Source organism: Crocuta crocuta, unplaced genomic scaffold (assembly GCF_008692635.1).
Source record: "Crocuta crocuta isolate KB4526 unplaced genomic scaffold, BGI_CrCroc_1.0 scaffold84, whole genome shotgun sequence".
Classification (NCBI taxonomy): Eukaryota; Metazoa; Chordata; class Mammalia; order Carnivora; family Hyaenidae; genus Crocuta; species Crocuta crocuta.
Window position 1 is genome coordinate 2,005,364 of NW_027530213.1, and position 18,731 is coordinate 2,024,094.

Genomic DNA, 18,731 nt, shown 5'->3' on the forward strand with positions numbered 1-18,731 from the left:
CTTGGCAAAGACAAGACACTGTATCTTTCCATTCTAACCCCTTCTTAAAAGAACTGTTTGCTTTAAGCAAACACGTTCCGGGGATTCCTGCAGGAAGAGCTCACAGTTGGTTGTGACTTGGTCATGATTTACTAGGTGACCGGTGTGTAAAATCGGTTAAATGGACAGGAGACACTCAAGAGACGGAAAGCTGCTGACAGGGCAATGGATCGGGCGGGGCTCAGTATCCTCAGGCCACCTCCCCTCATCCCTTGTCAAGGTGGGAAGAATGAGGACCCTTACCAGGAGGCGTGTTTATAAACAAAATACTTTATTATTTGAGAGAGAAAAGGCCAGGTTACAAAATCTTTCTAGTTAGGTTCTGTTCCTGCCCACACCAAAGGTTTATAATGGACTTTGGTCTCCGTAACTAAGGTTGAACCACACGAAACTGCCTACTTTGTAAGCTAAAAAAGTCAAATACTGGCAATTTCACGTGGTTTAACCCCATATAAAATGAGCCGAGGACTAAGATCCCCTTTGGCAGAAGGATGTTCCCAGTCACATGTCTGCTGATGTTATGAACGGATGTCTGAGCAATAAACATGTCCCACTTGAGAAAACATCCTGTGTTCAAAGACACTGGAAACGGTCTCACGTGAGCATGGAGATGGAGTCCCCCAGAGCCGGTACTGAGACTGAGTCCCCCAGCTCCAGTACTGAGACTGAGCCCCCCAGCTCCAGTACTGAGACTGAGTCTCCCAGTTCCGGTACTGAGACTGAGTCCCCCAGCTCCAGTACTGAGACTGAGTCTCCCAGCTCCGGCATTGCTCTTCCCAGCTGCCTCCACCACCTAAGATCTCATTACGTGGATGGACTCTTCTCCAGGGCCGGCAGCCACTGCTCCCAGCGGCCTCTCACATTGCGAGCGAAGCCCGTGAGGCTCTGAAACCAGGTCGACTTGGTCATTTACAAGCGTCCTGACTGCATGCACACTTACGCGCTCCTTCGAATCAACCACAAAAGTTTCCATCGTGAGAAAAACCTTTCTGCAAGTCGACCCCTCCGAGGGATTCTCCTTCCCATTTTCTGTGCCCTCTGGGCATTCAGCTTCCACGAAAATAAGAACAAAGACCTGTGCCGCTGTGGGCACCGAGCAGAAAGGAACAGGATCGTGTCCAGACAGCCCGCGGCCCGACAGGTGAGTAAGGCCGGGAAAAATGGCGTTGCGTTCATGACCAAGTGATTTCGAGGAGGTCCCCCTCCCCTCCCCCACCGGCCCCAACCTTCAGCTCTGTACAATAGGTTTAACTTCACGTGGAGTGCAGATAAAAATAAAGCTTTCGTACAAACTACATTTTTTTTCCAGTGAACTGCTTCTGCAGTAAAAATAGCTGCTATATAAATCCCTCCTAATCTCTGAAAAGGAGCCACATATTTCCAAAAATAGCATTCTTATTTTAATCATACAGAACAATTTGGGGCGCGGAGGTGGAGCATGGGAAGGAAACGGTCGGTCAGGGGAGGTTAGTTGTTGGGGAAACACAGTCGAACTAAAAAATAAAATAAGTTTTGCATATAAACTGATTTAAAGGCATGCACAGAAATGGAAAACATATGCCATTTGTCAAGAAAAATACTGCTTTATAGCTTTTACATTACAATTAAGGAGAAAGCAGAGGCTAAATGCGCCTCCAGATAATAACATTAAGTGTTTTTTATAAAAATTCCCAAATGTACAAAGTCCTTGCTGGATAATAATCCGGGCAGAACAAAACACAACCAAGGGACTGACCCTCTTTGAACTTATACCTGTAGGCATATTAAATGGAAATAATACACATCTTTACAACTCCTTCGTCTGGCCGGGCAGACGCGGTGTTCGCAGAAGGCGGCACGGGCTCTTGGAAAGCGGAGTAAATGCCGGGCGTCTGCACCGTCGTTTCACATACGCTTACAGAAGCATCTTAAATTACAATATACAGTTTTTGTTAAATAGGACCGTTAGAGGACTTGGACCATGACGATAAGATTACAGTTGTATATACAGACCGGCTTCTGAAACGGCGCCACGGTCTCCCTGCGCGGCCCCCTCCGTCTCTCCGAACCGAACGGACCACTTCTGCCTTTGTGACTCCTGGCTGTCAGAGGCCAAAAGCAAATGCCGGGAAAAAAAAGCAAACCCCAAAACGCGTGTGCCCAAGACAGGCTCGCTCCTTCGGGACTCTCCAGAAGCCTGAACGTCCCCATCACCCAGCCTGCTCAGTCCCGGCCGCTTCTTTCTCGGCCGGTCTAACGTTAACAGCATCAGAAACAGCATCTTCCAAGTCAGCAGGCTTTACAAGTGAGAAACCGTGCTTTTTGGTGGTGGAAAACCCGCGGTTTCGGATGAAATAAGGCCACTGCTTCTCGGCGACGTTCCCGGACGCGATCAAGGCCGACCGTCAGGGTCCCCGGGGAGGCCCCCGAGGGCGGGGCCGGCTCAGGGCAGGGCCACACGGGCCTCAGTCCTCCGTGTCGGGCTGGACGCCCAGGATGGCGTGCAGTTCCTCGGGGGTGAAGCCCAGCAAGTGCTGCAGGTCGCACACAAAGCGGTACACGTAGCGCTTGCCTGACGTCTTGTGGATGATGTTCTTGTCGTAGTAGTAGCGCAAGCCCCGGCTCAGCTTCTCGTAGTTCATCTTGGGCTTGTTCTTCCTCTTCCCCCACCGGCGGGCCACCTGCAGCGGACACAGGTGAGAAGGCTTCNGAGAACGTGACCACCCCACAGGAGCCCTGGGGGAAGGGAGGTGTGCTCTGTTTCAGTGCACGTGCCGGGGCACCATGCCCTGAGGATGGAAGGAGGGCCCCCATCCGCAGTGCCGCCTCGTGCAGCCTGAAGCACACGGTTCACGGTCAGGCGGCCCTGATGCAAGGGAAACGCTGCGCCCCCCACCTCCTGGGTTCCTATTCCAAGTACCACAGCCAACAGCTGCCGGGTGCGGCTCGGAGCCACGTGACAGCATGCATTCCTCGGTGTTTCTTTGCACTCGACTGCTGCCAGAGATCACGGGCTTCTCTAACACCGGCCTGCAGGGGAGGGTCTGGATCTGCCCTCCGCCTCCTCCTGCAGGGGGGCTGGCGCAGCTCTGCCCAGCTCAGCTGATCCGCCACTGGGCAGAGCCCAGACGACCAGCACGGGGCTGCTGGGGGCCTGCTTCCCGCCAGTGGGGAAAAGGCAAATGCCCCACAGTGTTTTCAGGTGGTTCAGGAGGGACCCTCAGTTTACCGCTCGTGCCTTTTTATCGGAGGAGACAGCAAGACGAAGAAGCCTGCCCGGTGCCCGTGTGCATACCCACGGGACTCTAGAACCACTCTCGTTTGTAGCCGTGAACCTTCCGTGGGCCCAGACAATGAATTTAGGAGCCCCGAGTGGGGAAATCTTACAGCCCAGAGATGGGACTTCCCAGCCTTGGCCATACCTCATCGGGGTCAGCAAGCTTGAACTCCCATCCGTCCCCAGTCCAGCTGATGAAGGGCTGGCAGGATTTGTCCGAGAGCAATTCCAGAAGAAACTGCCACAGCTGAATAGGTCCGCTTCCTGTGGGAAAGGGGCGGGATACATGCTTTTATAGATTTAAAGTTCGGCAAGGCTTTCGTCCTTCCAAAGATGCAGGCGGAGGAAGGTGAGACCCACCTCCAGACAGGGAGCCAACATGAAGACCCACTTCCCAGTGTGGGGACACTTTAATGGCACCGAAGGTGAGGCCTTCTCTGCCTCCCACACCAGAAAAAAGGGGTCACTGGGCCCTAGGTTGCCAAGGTTGGTCTTTCTAAAAAGAAAAATTCAGAGCTACTGACTCTTGACATGAAAATTCCTCATCTTGAGGGCGCAAGTCTAGCTCAGTCAGTGGAGCGTGCGACTCTTGACCTCAGGGCTGTGAGTTTGAGCCCCATATTGGGTGCAGAGATTACTTAAAAATAAAATCTTGAAAAAAAAATTCCTTATCCTGTTTAATTGTTCCTTATGTAATAAGTTTCAGGGTTTATTTCTAGAGCCACCCAGCAGGACAGGGGCGGGGGTGGCTGAAGGGGCGTTTCGCCACAGAATGAGGCACGTCACTCATGGAATCCCACGAGGCAGCCTTCCCGACTTGAATGACGGTGGGTAAATTGCTTAATCCAGGACTCAGTTTACTCAACAGTGACTTGGACGCTTGGGGTTGTATCCACTGCCTCACCAACCCTGGTGAGGGATGCTTTGCCTTTCATATACCTTTTCTGGATAATATTTAGAACCATCACCTTGTGACGAGGGTTATCGCTGTAATACTATTTATTTTTTTGAAGTTTACTTATTTTGAGACAGATGGAGTGAGTGGGATAGGGGCAGAGAGACAGGGAGAAAGAGAATCAAAAGCAGGTTCCACACGGTTAGCACAGAGCCTGAAGCAGGGCTCGAACTCACAAACTGTGAGATCATGACCTGAGCTGAAACCAAGAGTTGGGGGGACCTTAATGGACTGAGGTACCCAGGCGTCCCTGTAACCCTCTTTTTATTTATTCATTTTCAATTTTTTTATGTTGTTCTTAATTTATTTTTGAGAGAGGAAGAGCATGGGTGGGGGAGGGGTAGAGAGGGAAAGAAAGACACAGAATCTGAAGGAGGCTCCAGGCTCTGAGCTGTCAGCGCAGAGCTGGACACGGGGCTTGAACCCATGAACCGTGAATCATGACCTGAGCTAAAGTCAGAAGCTTAACCAACTGAGCCACCTAGGTGCCCTGTAACACTATTTGAAAAATGAGGTGTAGCTCAGACGCTAGATGCCTTGCCCTGAATCACACACCCATCAAAGAGCTGTTCCTCAAGACCCCATGGCCATCATCAATAAGGCTATAAAACACAAAGGGCAGGAGTTCTGGAAACAGACACGACCAGGTTACCTGTGTGCCTGGAAAGCTATCTACCTCTGAGCCAACAGCCCCAACTATAAAATAGGTTAATGTCCTCACCTGTGCTGGGCTGTCCCAAGGATCACCAACTATATACACGTCTAGTTAACCACACCGAGCTGACAGTCAGCAGATGGTAACTAATCTTAAAATGAAAAACACCAACACCATGGCTTGTTTATTTTCTTATCAAGCCTATTTTGTGGATGTTTAAGATGACAGGAAGAAAAAAAAAGGATCCTTCTGTATTCTTATTTTAACCTATTAGATTTTTTCAAGTAGGTATTTTTTTTTAATCCAGTGGCTCCATATGGTCAAAGTATGAGGGAAAAAAAAACAAAACAAACCCACACACACTGAAGGGCCTATGAAGCAATGAAAAAAAAATGAAAAAAAAATCTTGGTATGTTTGCTCAAGTACTGGAAATATCTGCTTCTAAAAACAGCTTTAATATTTAGCCCTTGCCTAAAATAGCTCTTGCCCAAATCTTAAAAATAAGATGGATTTTAGAAGCACGAAAAGGTAAACAGCCCCTGTGTTTCTGAAGGCCGGCTCTGCTGTCCCTCCCCGGGCCGGCTGACATTCTTTGGCATTCCTGGAGGGGTGAGTCAGAGCGGAGGCCTCCACAGGCCCGTGCGCCCCGCACCACCTTCCCTCCAGCCGGCCCAGCACAGCCCAGGTGGGGTAGCCGCCCCTGGACGTGCATCCTTGCCACGGAGCTGGGGCGGGGGGCGCAAATTCCTGTGACGTGGGCTTTTTTAGAGATCAGGGATGCAGCTTGCCCAACTCGGGATGATGGCCGGCCATGCACGAGACTCAGGGTGTGAATCTAATGTGCTCCAAGGAGCAACACCCTTGATAAATAATGCAGCGCTGTGGCCGGGAGGGGTCCGGGGAGGTGACCCGCGTGACATGCTCACCTGTGAAGCCGGCCAGCACTGCCGCAGGTATGACTGGTTTGCCCTGCTCCACCGGGTCACTCCGTTCCTGGATGTAGTCCTTGAAGGACATGGTCGGCTTGCTGAGGCACACCGACTGGCTGCAGTCATCCTCGAAGCTCTCGAAGGAAGGCACCCGCTGCACGTCCAGCAAGGACGACTGGCTGTTCCAGGATTGCAGCAGGGAGTCCGAGCTCTCGAAGCTGTCCCTGCCACTCTCGGGGGAGTCGCGGTCCTGGGGCTTTCCTGGCAAAGACAACCGGGCGCAGACGCTGACTCCTCCGGGCCAGGGGACCGTCTGGTGCTACCCCCAGCAGCGAGGGACCTCAGGCTGGTCTGGAGCTTTGCATAGCACGGACGCCGCCCCCGCCCCGCCCCAGGCCTGCTGGTGCAGCATCGCGGACTGCTGGCAAAGCTCACACCGAGGCGCTCAGTCCTGATGACTGACACGCTGTACAACCTCGGCATCCCAGCATCCGCCAGCAGTCGTGGCTGGACCAAGTGCAGCTTTGTGGGCTGGAATATTACACAGCAACGAAAAGGACCACTGTGGGGCGCCTGGGCGGCTCAGGTGGTTAAGCATCCAACTTCAGCTCAGGTCATAATCTCGTGGTTCGTGGGTTCAAGCCTCACGCTGGCCTCTGTGCTGACAGCTCAGAGCCTGGAGCCTGCTTCGGATTCTGTGTCTCCCTCTCTCTCTGCCCCTCCCCCGCTCTTACTCTGTCTTCTCTTAAAAAAATGAAAGAAGAAAAGGACAGCGTCTGCCACATCCAACCACAGGGATGGGTCTTAGACATAACAAGGAGCCAAAGGCAGGCACAAGAAAACAGAGCGATTCCATTTCTATCAAGCTCACGGACAGGAAAATCTAATCCACGATGACAAAGTCAGGACAATGGGTTTCCTCTTGCTGTGTGGATGGTACTGACTGGAAGGGATGTGACGGAAGGCTGGAAGCTTCTCTATCTGCATCAGGGTGGCTGTTACTCAGGGGCATATATGTAAACAGTCAGCCGGCGGTACAAGCCGAGGGTGGTGCGTTTATACGCATGCATCTCCATGAAAGGAAATCGGTCTTATTCCTACGTTTTCTCCCAAAATATCCCACTGGGTGGAGGAATCCAGCTGCGGGAGCAGGGACTATGTTTGGTTTACTCAGTGCCCGCCGTGCCCAGCTCAGAGCATGAAACACAGCGGGAGTGGACGTGTGAGGGGCCCATCTGTCACCTGCAACAGTGCCTGATGGCCGCCTGGGACACAGAGGAGGCCTCTACCCTCCTCCAGTGGCTGAACGCAGGCCACGCTGCTTAAGAAAGCCCCTCGCTGTCTGACTCTCCGAACCAAGCCAGCAGCCTTACTGGGGGAGACCCTGGAGCTCAGACTTACCGGAACCGCCGGCGAGCAGGTTCAAGTTGCCGCCCGGGAAGTCCTGGCTGACGGGGCAGTAACTGACGCTGACGGTGTTGAGTCGGGACTTGGGGAGCATCTGAAGCTCCTGCTCAGAACCCAGCGTGCTGGGTGCGGAGGATGACGGACACACGTCCAGGAGGCTGCCTTTGGGGAAGCTCTGTGTCTGCACGCCGTACGCTGCCTGCTCCACGCCGAAGCCTGGCACACAACGGGACCGCAGGGCCGTTAGGCAGGAGCGCGCGGTCCCCACGGACCCTCTATGCCCTCGAACCGAATCAAGCACAACCGGTTCCGTGCGCTCTAACCCTCCGCCCAACGGTGGTGGAAAGTGGGCTTTGGCAAGAGCTCCAGAGCCCATAAGCTCTCAGCCGATAAGCCCTTTCCCAGAATTCCCTAGACCGAGACGCGATGCCTCGATGTGAGCATTTCTCCGGCTCTGGTTTATCAGACGCTTTCATCCTGCCTCCGGATGGCAGAGGTCACTGGCTCTTTCAGCTTCTAAGGCTCAGAGGGAGTAAGGGACTTGCCGCTCAGTGTGTGCCTTGCGAGGGGACGTCCCCTCCCTCTGCTGGCTGGGCGGGGGACCACCTATAACCCACACTCATCAGTGTCAGTGACCAGAAGGAAAGACCCGAACTCCAGGGACACTTCTTTGAACTCCACAGTTCAGAGCCAATTTAGAATTGCCTTCTACACGCTTCCCACGCCTGTCAGTCACCTCTGCCCGATTATGCCAGGGCCGACCACAGTGGTCAGTCCACCTCACTCTGCCCCGGGCTCTGGGGGCTGCCTTCAAGAGCACTGGCCGAGCAAAGATAATGCCAGCCACTCAGGCAACCTTAGCTTTTCCAGTAGCCGCAATGACAAACTGAAAAGAAACAGGTGAAATGAATTTTCATCTTTTATCTGACTCAGTTTTACCACGGATCATCGTGAGTGTGCATTATCCACCGCACGTCTCACTGTGGACCAGCCACGTATCCAGAGCTCAGCAGCTCGAGAGCCATGTGTAGTCACCGCATGGGGACAGTACAGGCCTAGACTGTGTCCTTGGGGGCCCAAATTTATTTTTATTTTTATTTACTGTTTTGGTGGTGTGGGGGAGGAAGAGTCCAAATTGAATAGAAAAGGTTAAAACCAAGGTGTTTAGCGCAAAAATCGACGGGACTGACCTAGTGAATTGCTATTAATCCAATGAGGAACCGAGTTGAGGTGTGAGTTTTCTTCATACTGATCTTCTGTTTTTTCTTGGTTTTCTGAAAAACAGACACAGGAGGCTTAGGATTGCGAATCGAGGTTAAAAACGTTTATTCCTAAATGTCTGTCATATGGTTACTTTAGAGTGACGAAATGCATTTATGCTTCACGCTTTAAAGTTTTTAAGAAGATTCTTTAAAATTTATTTTTGAGAGAGACACAGAGAGTGTGAGTGGGGGAGGGGCACGGAGAGAGGGGAACAGAGGATCCGAAGTGGGCTTTGTGCTGATGGCAGACAGCCCGATGCGGGACCTGAACTCCCAAACCGCGAGATAGTGACCTGAGCCGAAGTCGGGCACTCAGCCGCCCGAGCCGCCCAGCCGCCCCTACGCTCCACATTTAATCAGACGGTTCTCTGCATCATTTGGTCTTTTTAAAAAAGCCAGAGATAGCAACACGTTTTCTAATAACCAGAATGAGTTTTCCAAAATGAATGCTGTCCCTGGCCAAATTAAATGTTCTACCGCATCGTTCTAAGTACCTAGACTGTGAATTTAATTCATCCTGCCGTCAAGAGACAGTTAAATATTTATGAAGTACCATCTGTCCCAGGGGCTGGGAAGACGGTGGATTCGTCAAGTGGACACGGTTCCTGCCCTGCTGAGGCTATGATTCAAGGCTTCCACCCCCTAGAAGTTTCTCCAGGGCAAAGTGCGCATCATACAGACAGAGGCCTGCAGCGCTCTGGGGGGCCAGGGACGGGGGCCCCGTGCCTGGGAACTTTGAAAAGGAAAAGGTGGTTAGCCTTCTCTGTGTGCTTGCTCCCTACAAACACACCGAACCACACAGACTCACACCCTGAGTAATGGCAAGACAGACCCCACTCCCCCACCGGCGAACAGATTCACCAGAAACTTGTCAAATCAGACCTTGGCCAAGTTCAGGGAGGATTTGGGGTCCTTCACAAATAAGTTTCCTCGGCCCCCAGAAGCCACAGCTGAAAAGAAATGGTGGCTGAAACCTAAGGTCTTTCAAAGACTCTGAGTCTGAAAAAGGTGTAGAAATTGTGTTTAAAACCAAGGGAATGAGGACTCTTTCTCCGAACTCTACCAACGAACTGACTTTCTTGTATTTTAACTTGATCCCTTCCTATCATTGTTTTTCTTCTTTTTAACTCGATGTATTTTTAACATGGCTGCCAACACTCTTATAAGGGCTAAATCAGGACTTTTTAGAGGCACTTGAGTGGCTCAGTCAGTTAAGCGTCCGACTTCAACTCAGGTCATGATCTTGTGGTCTGTAAGTTCGAGTCCCGTGTCAGGCTCTGTGCTGACAGCTCAGAGCCTGCAGCCTGCTTCGGATTCTGTGTCTCCCTCCCTCTCTGCCCCTCCCCCACTCATGCTCTGTCTCTCTCAAATATAAACAAACCGTTAAAAACTTAAAAAGAAAAAAGACTTTCTATATGATGAGAGCTCTTTTGTCCAATGGCCAGTTTCTGCAGAACATGTCAGTGCGTAAATATATACCGATCACTTCTGCATTTATTGAAATAGATAAAACCGAAAGAAATTCTCATTGTTGGATTCCATTTGGTCTTAGGAAAATTTACGGTAAAATCCACAGAGTGTGTCTGAATAAAGACTCCCTTTCCCCGACGGCAACTTACTTCTTTGGGTTCTCTAGGGTGAGCCCCAGACCTGGGAATTCTCATGGGCCTCCATTTCTGAGCCAGCACGCACTCCTCTGACACATGCTGTCTGACCTCAGTCAACAAGTTAGTGACTCAGGTCACTGCCTTGTGGCTATACTTGATGCCACACACACACACACACACACAGACACTCTTCAGTGGATTAAAAAACCTATAATCCCTGCCACACATTCGACTCACTCTGATGACATTTTCAGGCAATTTACATATCTGAAACCCGACCATAGGCTTACAGAGCACCGATCCCCGGCCCCCAATCTCTCTTCCGTGCCGAGGCTCTCCTCTACGAGCAGGAGCCCAGTCCCCTGCCGGTACCTTTGATCATCTGCTCCAGATGCTCCCAGAGAATGTCGCCCACGAAGTCGGGTGCCAGCTCCAGAAAGCGCTCCTTGCCCAGGTTGCACAGCACGTGGCCATTCATGCCGAACCTCTGGAGATTGACGTTCACCAGGCTGAACTCATTGGTGGCCCAGAGAAGCCACTGGCATACCTGCTGCTCAGTCCACAGCCAGGGGTCTGCCCAGGGGGAGGGCAAGGAAAGACACACACACACACACACACACACACACACGGGAGAGAACGGAAGGAGGCGGTGAGATCAGAGTTGCTCCTGATCTGCCCACAAAGTCCTGATGTGTGCGAGAGAGCAGGCAGGGCACAAAGACACCCAGGTAACTTCTAAGACACTAACAAGAGTGTGTCTCAATTAAAGGGTCATTGGTTAAGTGGCGTGAAATAAACGCCGGCTCAGGTTGTACATATATCCCCGCTGCGCTGCCAGGTGCTTGGGAAGAAACGAGCAGTCACCCCAAGCTGTGACGGTCAGGTTCATTCTTCTAGTACAGTCCAGACTCAGAGAAAGTACTGGAAAGAGGGGCCCTTACTCTTTGGGATGCCAAGACGGCGCTGCTCCTTCTTGAAGCCACTGAAGGTAGCTTTTAAGGCTTGACTCATTACGGCCTTGCTGCACGGCGTTAACAGAGGCAATTCACAGGTGGACGCATCTAGAAAGAAACCCCACGGAGACATAAGGACTTGAAGCTGGCAATACCAGATACTGAATATAGGGGAGAAATCTTGCTAGTTACAACAATTTTGATCTCAAACCTTGACATAATTCCTTAACAGAGTATAAATATTACCAAAAATTTTGGAGGGGGGGCAGAAATTCAAAAAATAGATGTCTCATAGCTACGCTTATAAAAAACATATCGAAAATAAAATACAGGGGCGCCTGGGTGGCTTAGTCGGTTAAGCGTCCGCCTTTCACTTAGGTCATGATCCCGCGGTTCGTGGGTTCGAGCCCCGCGTCGGGCTCTGTGCTGGCTGCCAGCTCAGAGCCTGGAGCCTGTTTCAGTCTGTGACTCCCTCTCTCTCTGACCCTCCCCTGCTCACGCTGTCTCTCTCTCTCTCTCCTAGAAATAAATAAATAAAAAAAAAGAAAATAAAATACAAGTTTTATTATATTTTGCAAATTATTTTGCTGTTATCCTTAAGGTGAAATTTCTACCTAAACTTCTTTTAAAATTTTCAGAGAATGAAGGACAGTGTGTGGTTTTGGTCAAAGGTTTTAAGGGACTGTAAGTGTACAATCTGTCATTCTTTTTTTAAAAGGTTTTCAATGTTTGTTTATTTTTGAAGGAGAGAGAGACAGAGCGTGAGTGGGGGAGGGGCAGAGAGAGGGAGACACAGAATCCCAAGCAGCTCCGGGCTCTGAGCTGTCAGCACAGAGCTCGACGTGGAGCTCAAACTCACGAGCTGTGAGATCATGACTTGAGCCGAAGTCGGACGCTTAACCGACTGAGCCCACCCAGGCACCCCCTGTAAATGTACAATTTGAAGTTACTTCCATTAAACTAAGCAGCAGACAAAGGGCCTTCTGGTGTTATGTGAACACATGGTATTTAGCCCCCATAATGTCGGCGGACCAGCAATTTTTATTGAAAACCAATCTTTTCCGGATTCCTTCAGCAATTTCACGAATGATAAATGACTGGTGCATGACGGTACACTTCTGCAAGCATCTGTGTTTTAATTTAATTAATTTTCTGTATTTTCCAGCACCTACTTCATCTGACAAAGTATTCTTTGGAAAGTTTCCAACTAATAACCCTATCCCAGGAATGGTACAGGCAGTATCCGACTGCTTTCCCTTTAACAATAATAAACCATGGCGTTAACAACTACAGGAATAAATACATACAGGCGAATATTAGCAAGTATAATTTGTTGCCCCAAGACTCCGGGGTGGGGTGGATGATCTGATTAATGAGGAGACCCCAGAAAGAGAAGTTGGGGCGCATTTTAATAGTGGGCTTTGCAGATGCGCCTTGGAGATGAGGCTCAGGCTTGCTACAGTGTTGCAAACATCCCAGTGGAAATCTCTGGGGCTGCCCTACAAGCTGGTCCCAGCAGGGCATTTGCTCTCGCTGTGGAAGACATCAGGGCCAGCATGTTCATAAGGAAGGAAAAAAACTGTCTTCTGCCTGGTCCAGAGGCACGGACTTTGCAAACTAAAGAATCAAGGTACCAACCCCTGCCGCTTTGGAATGGTCACCTCTTCAGTAACTGAACTACAGGAAATCGGGCACACTTTGTCAATTACCATGAGAAATTGAATCCAAGCCTGTGGGTACTTCCTGGAGTGTTTGCTCTTCATTTAGAGAGGGGAAAACAGCAAACAGGGACCCATCAAAGGTGTCAAAAGCTGGCTGGCGCTGGAAAACAGAGGGAAAAGAACACTGAAATTCTTATTTCAACCCACTGAGTTACCTGTTTTAAAAACGGTCCACGGGTAATCTTCCCCAATGTAGCTCGATGAAACTGGCAATTATGAAGCCATGAATGGAATGGACCATTCACAGCACTCCCCAGCCAGACTTCTGAGACGGTCAAAGTCATGGTAAGAGTTCTATTTTATTCTGGATCATTTCATTGACCTCACAGAGTCAGGATATCCAGGAATTCTATTTTTAACGGCTTAATTAATTTCAACTTCAAAGAAGTTGAAAAGTTCTTCAATTTCAATAAAGAAAAATTTTCAATCAAGAAAAAAATTAACTTCAATTTCAAAGAAGCTAAGTAAACAAACCTAAAAAGGATGGAACTTTAGAAGGAAGTTGGATGGGACTGAGAGACCCAACTGGTCCAAAGACCCAGGCCCTCTGCTACATCAGAAGGGAATTCAGTCAGACGGGGCACCAAAGCAGTAACTACCCTCAGCAGGACAGTGTTAGCTCACTGCAGTTAGAAGGAAGGCAAATGACTGAATGAAGACGGAGAAACAAAGAGTGGAATAAATTACTTTACTTGTGGAAGCATTTAGTTTTATGTGTAACCATGAAACACTTTAACTGAAACTAGTTTTTCCCCCTCATCAACTCCAATGATTCAGAAAATAGTAATAGATATGAAAAACCACCTTAAGGCTTACTTTTATAAAAGTGAAGGGTTTGAAAAGACCCCTACCCCACCTCATCTACTAAGGGGAAAGATTTCCAAAGGAAAAAGGTTTCAAGTTCAACTATCTGCAGCTTAGGGGAAAGAAGAGACACAGAGAGAGATAAACCGCACTGTGTCGATCTAAGATAATTTCATCTAACAGTTATGAAAGAAGTAGCCTTTAATGGAAGACTCGTTTATAAGTAACAGATAGAGCCTTGATTCATCACTGCCTGACTTGCTGAGGAACAACGTAAAAGATGGTAATATTTTTCCAACATAAACTGGAAAACCCATGTTATGTGTAATACAATGAACCATCTGTTGAATCATCAATTTAAAAAATGTGCAACACATTTACAAATAAAATCGGTTTGTGTGCTTTCTTTTTAGAAATGAGGAACAATGAATGACGCATTACGTAAGAGGGCAGGCAGAAGTTGGGACGCCGCCTACAACACTCAGGGCAGTGATGTCCCAACGATGTTAGCGCCCAGCCCCCCCAAACCCGAGGCTCTAATGTCTGACTGCCAGAAACCTAAGGGTTTTTCTTACTTACAATCAAGTAAGTTCGAAATCCGCATCTGGATTTAGAAACTACTTTATCGCAGGACCAATTTCGGTGAAATAGCCAATCAATTTCTTTTTTTATTTCCCACTAGCATTTCCCCAGGTGACCAAGAAATGCCTTTCCTTTCCTGGCTGAAGTTCTTTTTTTAAACTCAGGAAGACAAAAGACAATACAAATTCCCACTGGGTATTTCAACACATCAATTTCAGCAACAACTGTTTCTTCTCCGAACCCAGAAATCACAGGGGCATCATCAGGTTCTTTTAACTTCTGGAAGAATTCTCCTTTCTAGGGGTGTGGTTTCAAACTAAACACCGCAATTTCTCACACGGCTTCTGCCACGCGGAAAACATCTGACCAAATCAAACAAAACTCACTGGCGTGAAGTTTCCTGACCTTCCTAATAACGCAAGAAAAGCCTGTGCCCATTTTTGGCTGTTGGGGTCTCTTGGGGACAAATCACCTCCTAAGGACACACAAATGAAACTGTAACAGGACAGAGATACACCGTTGCATGAGACACTAAGCCCGGCGGGGACCAATCAAAAATCACTGCTTTGAAAGATGTTACTACACTAGGCCGAGAAAAACCAATCAGATCTCACGGTCATGTTTGAAGAAAGCAAATGGGAAATTGTCAGTTCGTGCTACTTAACAATGTTCCTAAAAGGAACAGAGGGAGAAGCTACGTGAAATTTGGCTCTCGGGCCCCAGAAAAGCCCCCTGCATCTCTCATCTGTGTTTTGCTTTGGGGAAGCCGGCGCGCTGTCTGTGGCCGAGAGAGCAGGCTGTGGGCAGCCCCTTGGGCACAGACCCTTCGGAAGGAAGGAGCCCTCTGCAGGAATGCTGGTCTTCCTCCTCTCCGCTCTTCCCTGGTCAGTTCTTAAACAACCAGCCCATCACCCCAGGACATACACAGGTGAACAGAACTCCAGGACACACAGCTTTTCCCGTGCTGTCCCCCTGAGAACCACAAGCTTTTTCACCCGGCAGGAGTCTCAGAAATAAACCAGAAAGGCCTCACCATCTCCAGATGGAATGGTTTCCTATCTTGGAAGACAAGTAGAAACAAGCACCAGGATACCCATTTTATAGACTAGAAAACTGAGGCTCAGAGAGGTTAAACAAACAATCGAGAGTCACACAGCCTGTATATTAACAGGCCGGGGCTCCAGCCAGCCTTCTGGGACCCAGCGCATTGTTTTTTCTCCTAGAGATTGACTTTTCCAATTTTTTTTTAAAAAAACTATACATTAAGTCTTGGCTCACTCACCTTGAGGGTCCCTCTGTAACTGTTAGACACAGGGGCTACCTGGTCCATGTTCTTGATTCCAAAATCATTCATCTTAAAAAAAAAAAAAGAAAAAGAAATAAATAAAGACTCACAGGGGCAACAAATCATCATATTTTTATTAAGTCTTTTTTGCCTAGGTCAACCCTAAGGCTGGTGGAGTCTGTCACCATCTCCAGTACAACAGGTCATTCAAAACGGATGCCAGTTCTTACTTAAGAGGCCCTTCTCACAAAGGGTATGCTATTTAAGTAATTAAATAATAATGCCAATTCTCCACTGAATTCCCCTTAGATACAAGCACACAGATAAAGGGACTTTCTGGCTGGCTGGTTAGGGGCTCTCGAGGGAGCCGGGCTTGAGGAGCTGAGCAAGGAATACAGTACAAGGTGGAGTAAGCTGCGTTTCACTGTCAAGTCCACAAGGCAGTCAGCTCCACCTGGGGACTCAGGGCAAGCCCCTGCTCCCACCCCAGGCAGCTCGGCTCTGGGGGACCGAGACCCAGGTCAGCATGCTAGAAGGAGCCTAGGAGGCTCTTTCTCCTTCCTAAGCTACGAGGGAGAACTCCCAGGTAGGACATAAAAGGTTCCCGAACCATTTCTTCAGGCCAAAACCCCAGATCCTCCTGTGTGGGCCACGCAAACTCATAATGTGCCTGCTGTGTGTGTTGCTCAGCAGTGCATTTCTCCGAGGGGAAGTAAAGCTGGGCATGCATCGGTTCTAACTGGCCTTGACAGCGTCTGGGCCTTCCCAGGCAGGCCTGCCTTGACCCGTGTGCTAGCCACCGGCCCCACGTGGCCGCCGAGTGCTGGGCACACAGCTTGGATGGGCTAGGATGAGCCCTGCGTGTGAAACGCACGAGATTCCGAAGGTTTTAAGAAAAGAGCAGAGCACCTCAGTAATGACTGTGGACTGACTGCATGTTTCTATTCTATTCTGAAGATAGTGAGTGAACAGAAACATACTGAAATTGACTTCATTTACTTGATGATATTTAACGCAGCTGTAAGAAAATGTATAGTTGCTTACGTGGCTTGCAATGGGACGGTGATGTAGGCTGAAAACTTATTGGAGCCCTAGCCTATAATTGGCGGGGTTAGGTTCTATAATAGGCGGGAAAAGTACCGAGATAAGGCCACCAGAGAGGCAGATAAAAATGCGGAGTAACTAAAACTCATTNGGGCACCCCTAATTGTCCGCCCCCACAATCTCCCCGGGGTGCTCCCACCTGTTACAGCCAGGAACTCTGAGTAATTAAAGTGTTGTGCAATTGATAGGTCTTATTGGAGGTGGAGAGGAGGACAATTCCCCGTGACTACTTTGAGTTTGTACTTTGTTTCCTCTTACCATCAACATTATGGCTAAACCAGACCTCAGACCTCCCAGCTATTAGATACAAACAAACACACACACATACATACACACACACACACACACACACACACACCCTGGGCTAGAGAGGTAGCGTGGGAGGAGACGTCTATGCCACAGAGGAGGCCAGAGACACCCCAGAGGGCTGTTAAAACCCTCGGAGGGCGCGTAACTATCATGGTGGCCAGGGAAGGCTGGAAAACACGGACAATAAATTAATAGTCCTATGGGGGAGAAGGGAGCAGAGGAAGGATAGTCCCAGATCAAATGTGGGCCACACTGGCTCCGAATCTCCACTTATGGCTCAGGCACTCAAGAATCAATATTCACTACTCATGATCCCCGCCCTGACACAGTCCGACTCACAGGGGCTAAGCCCAGACTGAGGGACCACACAGCCCAGAGACCTCGGATGGCTTGCCCCAGATCACACAGCTACAGCAGGACTAGGGTCCAGATGGGTTCCAGTGCAGCTCCTCCACAGGTGGGTACCCCGAATGATTGAGGCCTGGGCCTTTCCCACCCCGTCACTACAGAGCCGAGGGAGCACATGATTATTAAGACCAGGTCCCTGCTCGCTACCCTTTACCAAGGGAAAGGCTCCTTCACTCAGAGCTTTAGGTTATTTATCTAAACTAAATCCTGTTACCTGTTGATTACAGCAACAGACCTCACACAGAAGACCCAAATGAGAAGGCATCTCAACCGTTAACAATTATCTATCCCTCCTGAGCCCACTGGGCCGAGCACTTTTGCGAAGCCTGGTGTGCAGACAACTTGCTGACTTTATTGTCCATTCTTTTCAGCCTCTAGGGTTGGGCAAGAGAATTGGTATGGAAGGCGATGGAAAAGGCACGCCTGGTTTTGGGGTACACATATCAGGAAAAAAGGCAGCCTCCTGGCCCCACATAAAAAGCTCTAATTATCAGCTACAGAATAGAATTCTCTTAGTTGTGCAGCTTTTCATTTGTTCTGTAAGAACCACGTAGAATCAATGCATCCCTCCAATTCTTCCAGGCACACACAGAGCTAATGAAAGTTAAGTTCATTTATTTTACTCCACAAGGCTCCTTAAGGGGCAACACAGGTCAAGTTTCTTCACCTTGATCAATTTCAAATTTAGGTCCCTTTTGCCCTATTGATGGCTGCTTTCGAACAGAAAAAGTGGGGGGGGGGGAGGCAGAAATTAAGAACTGAGAATAAAATTTTAAAACAAAGAGGAATTTGCCTCAGGACAGTACCCTTACTGGAACAAGATCAGAGCACAGGTCTGTATTTCTGTATTGAAGTAAATTTGCAGGACAAAAGCCAAAACAAACCCATAGGCTACTTCTGAAGGCTGCTTTGCTGTTTCTTTTGAAAGTTATCAATTTAGAGAGAGAGGGGGATGACTAATCCCAGAAATGAGTGAATATTTCCCTGCAGGGCCCAGGGCGCTCACTATAACTATACTCGATATTACTCAGAATTTTAATAAACCTTAACTTAGAGATTTATCTCCCTGATGGGAGGTGGTGTGGACAGGCCGATAGCGCACAGGCGTTTCCATTGTCCAGGATAAATATAATCTCTTAGCGGTGAATTACAATAAATTGCCTCTATCTCGAAAGGGGGCTGACTGCTCACTTCCTTACTTTCTAAATAAGCAGCACATCCCACTACCAGTTTAAGCTCCCTTGAAACTGAATTCAAGAGGCCAATATTTAAAAAGTCTCCTGGGCTTGAAACCAAACCAAAGCAAACAACCCACACACGCACGAACGGTAACCTTTCATTCAAAATACCTTTAAGAACGCGAAAATAGAGGCGGCCCTGCGCACCCACACCCGCGGTTCCGACCGGCTCCCACGCTCGCCTCCCGGCACCCAGGGCCAGAGCCAGAAGTGCCG

The 18,731-nt window shown here is 49.2% G+C and overlaps 1 protein-coding gene across 1 annotated transcript; it reads right to left on the reverse strand.

Moving 5' to 3' along the window:
* Nucleotides 1-291: 291 nt before the first annotated feature.
* Nucleotides 292-18,648, reverse strand: ETS2 (ETS proto-oncogene 2, transcription factor). Its single transcript, XM_077765440.1, has 10 exons — nucleotides 18,627-18,648; nucleotides 15,454-15,525; nucleotides 12,774-12,885; nucleotides 11,053-11,172; nucleotides 10,484-10,684; nucleotides 8,433-8,516; nucleotides 7,237-7,458; nucleotides 5,833-6,096; nucleotides 3,441-3,559; nucleotides 292-2,699 (listed from the first exon to the last, which is right to left on the reverse strand). The coding sequence occupies exons 2-10, from the start codon at nucleotides 15,523-15,525 to the stop codon at nucleotides 2,484-2,486; spliced, it is 1,410 nt and encodes a 469-aa protein (XP_077621566.1). The 5' UTR covers nucleotides 18,627-18,648; the 3' UTR covers nucleotides 292-2,483.
* Between the last annotated feature and the right edge of the window lie 83 nt (nucleotides 18,649-18,731).

Bases quoted from the DNA above. Each gene is read 5' to 3' on its own strand.
- ETS2 (XM_077765440.1), bottom strand. From the start codon at position 15,525: ATGAATGATTTTGGAATCAAGAACATGGACCAGGTAGCCCCTGTGTCT. The intron at 8,517-10,483 runs GTACCGGCAGGG...TCTGTTTTTCAG, and splicing joins TCTGGAGCAGATGATCAAAG to AAAACCAAGAAAAAACAGAA. The intron at 2,700-3,440 runs GTATGGCCAAGG...TGTCCGCTGCAG, and splicing joins AGCTTGCTGACCCCGATGAG to GTGGCCCGCCGGTGGGGGAA.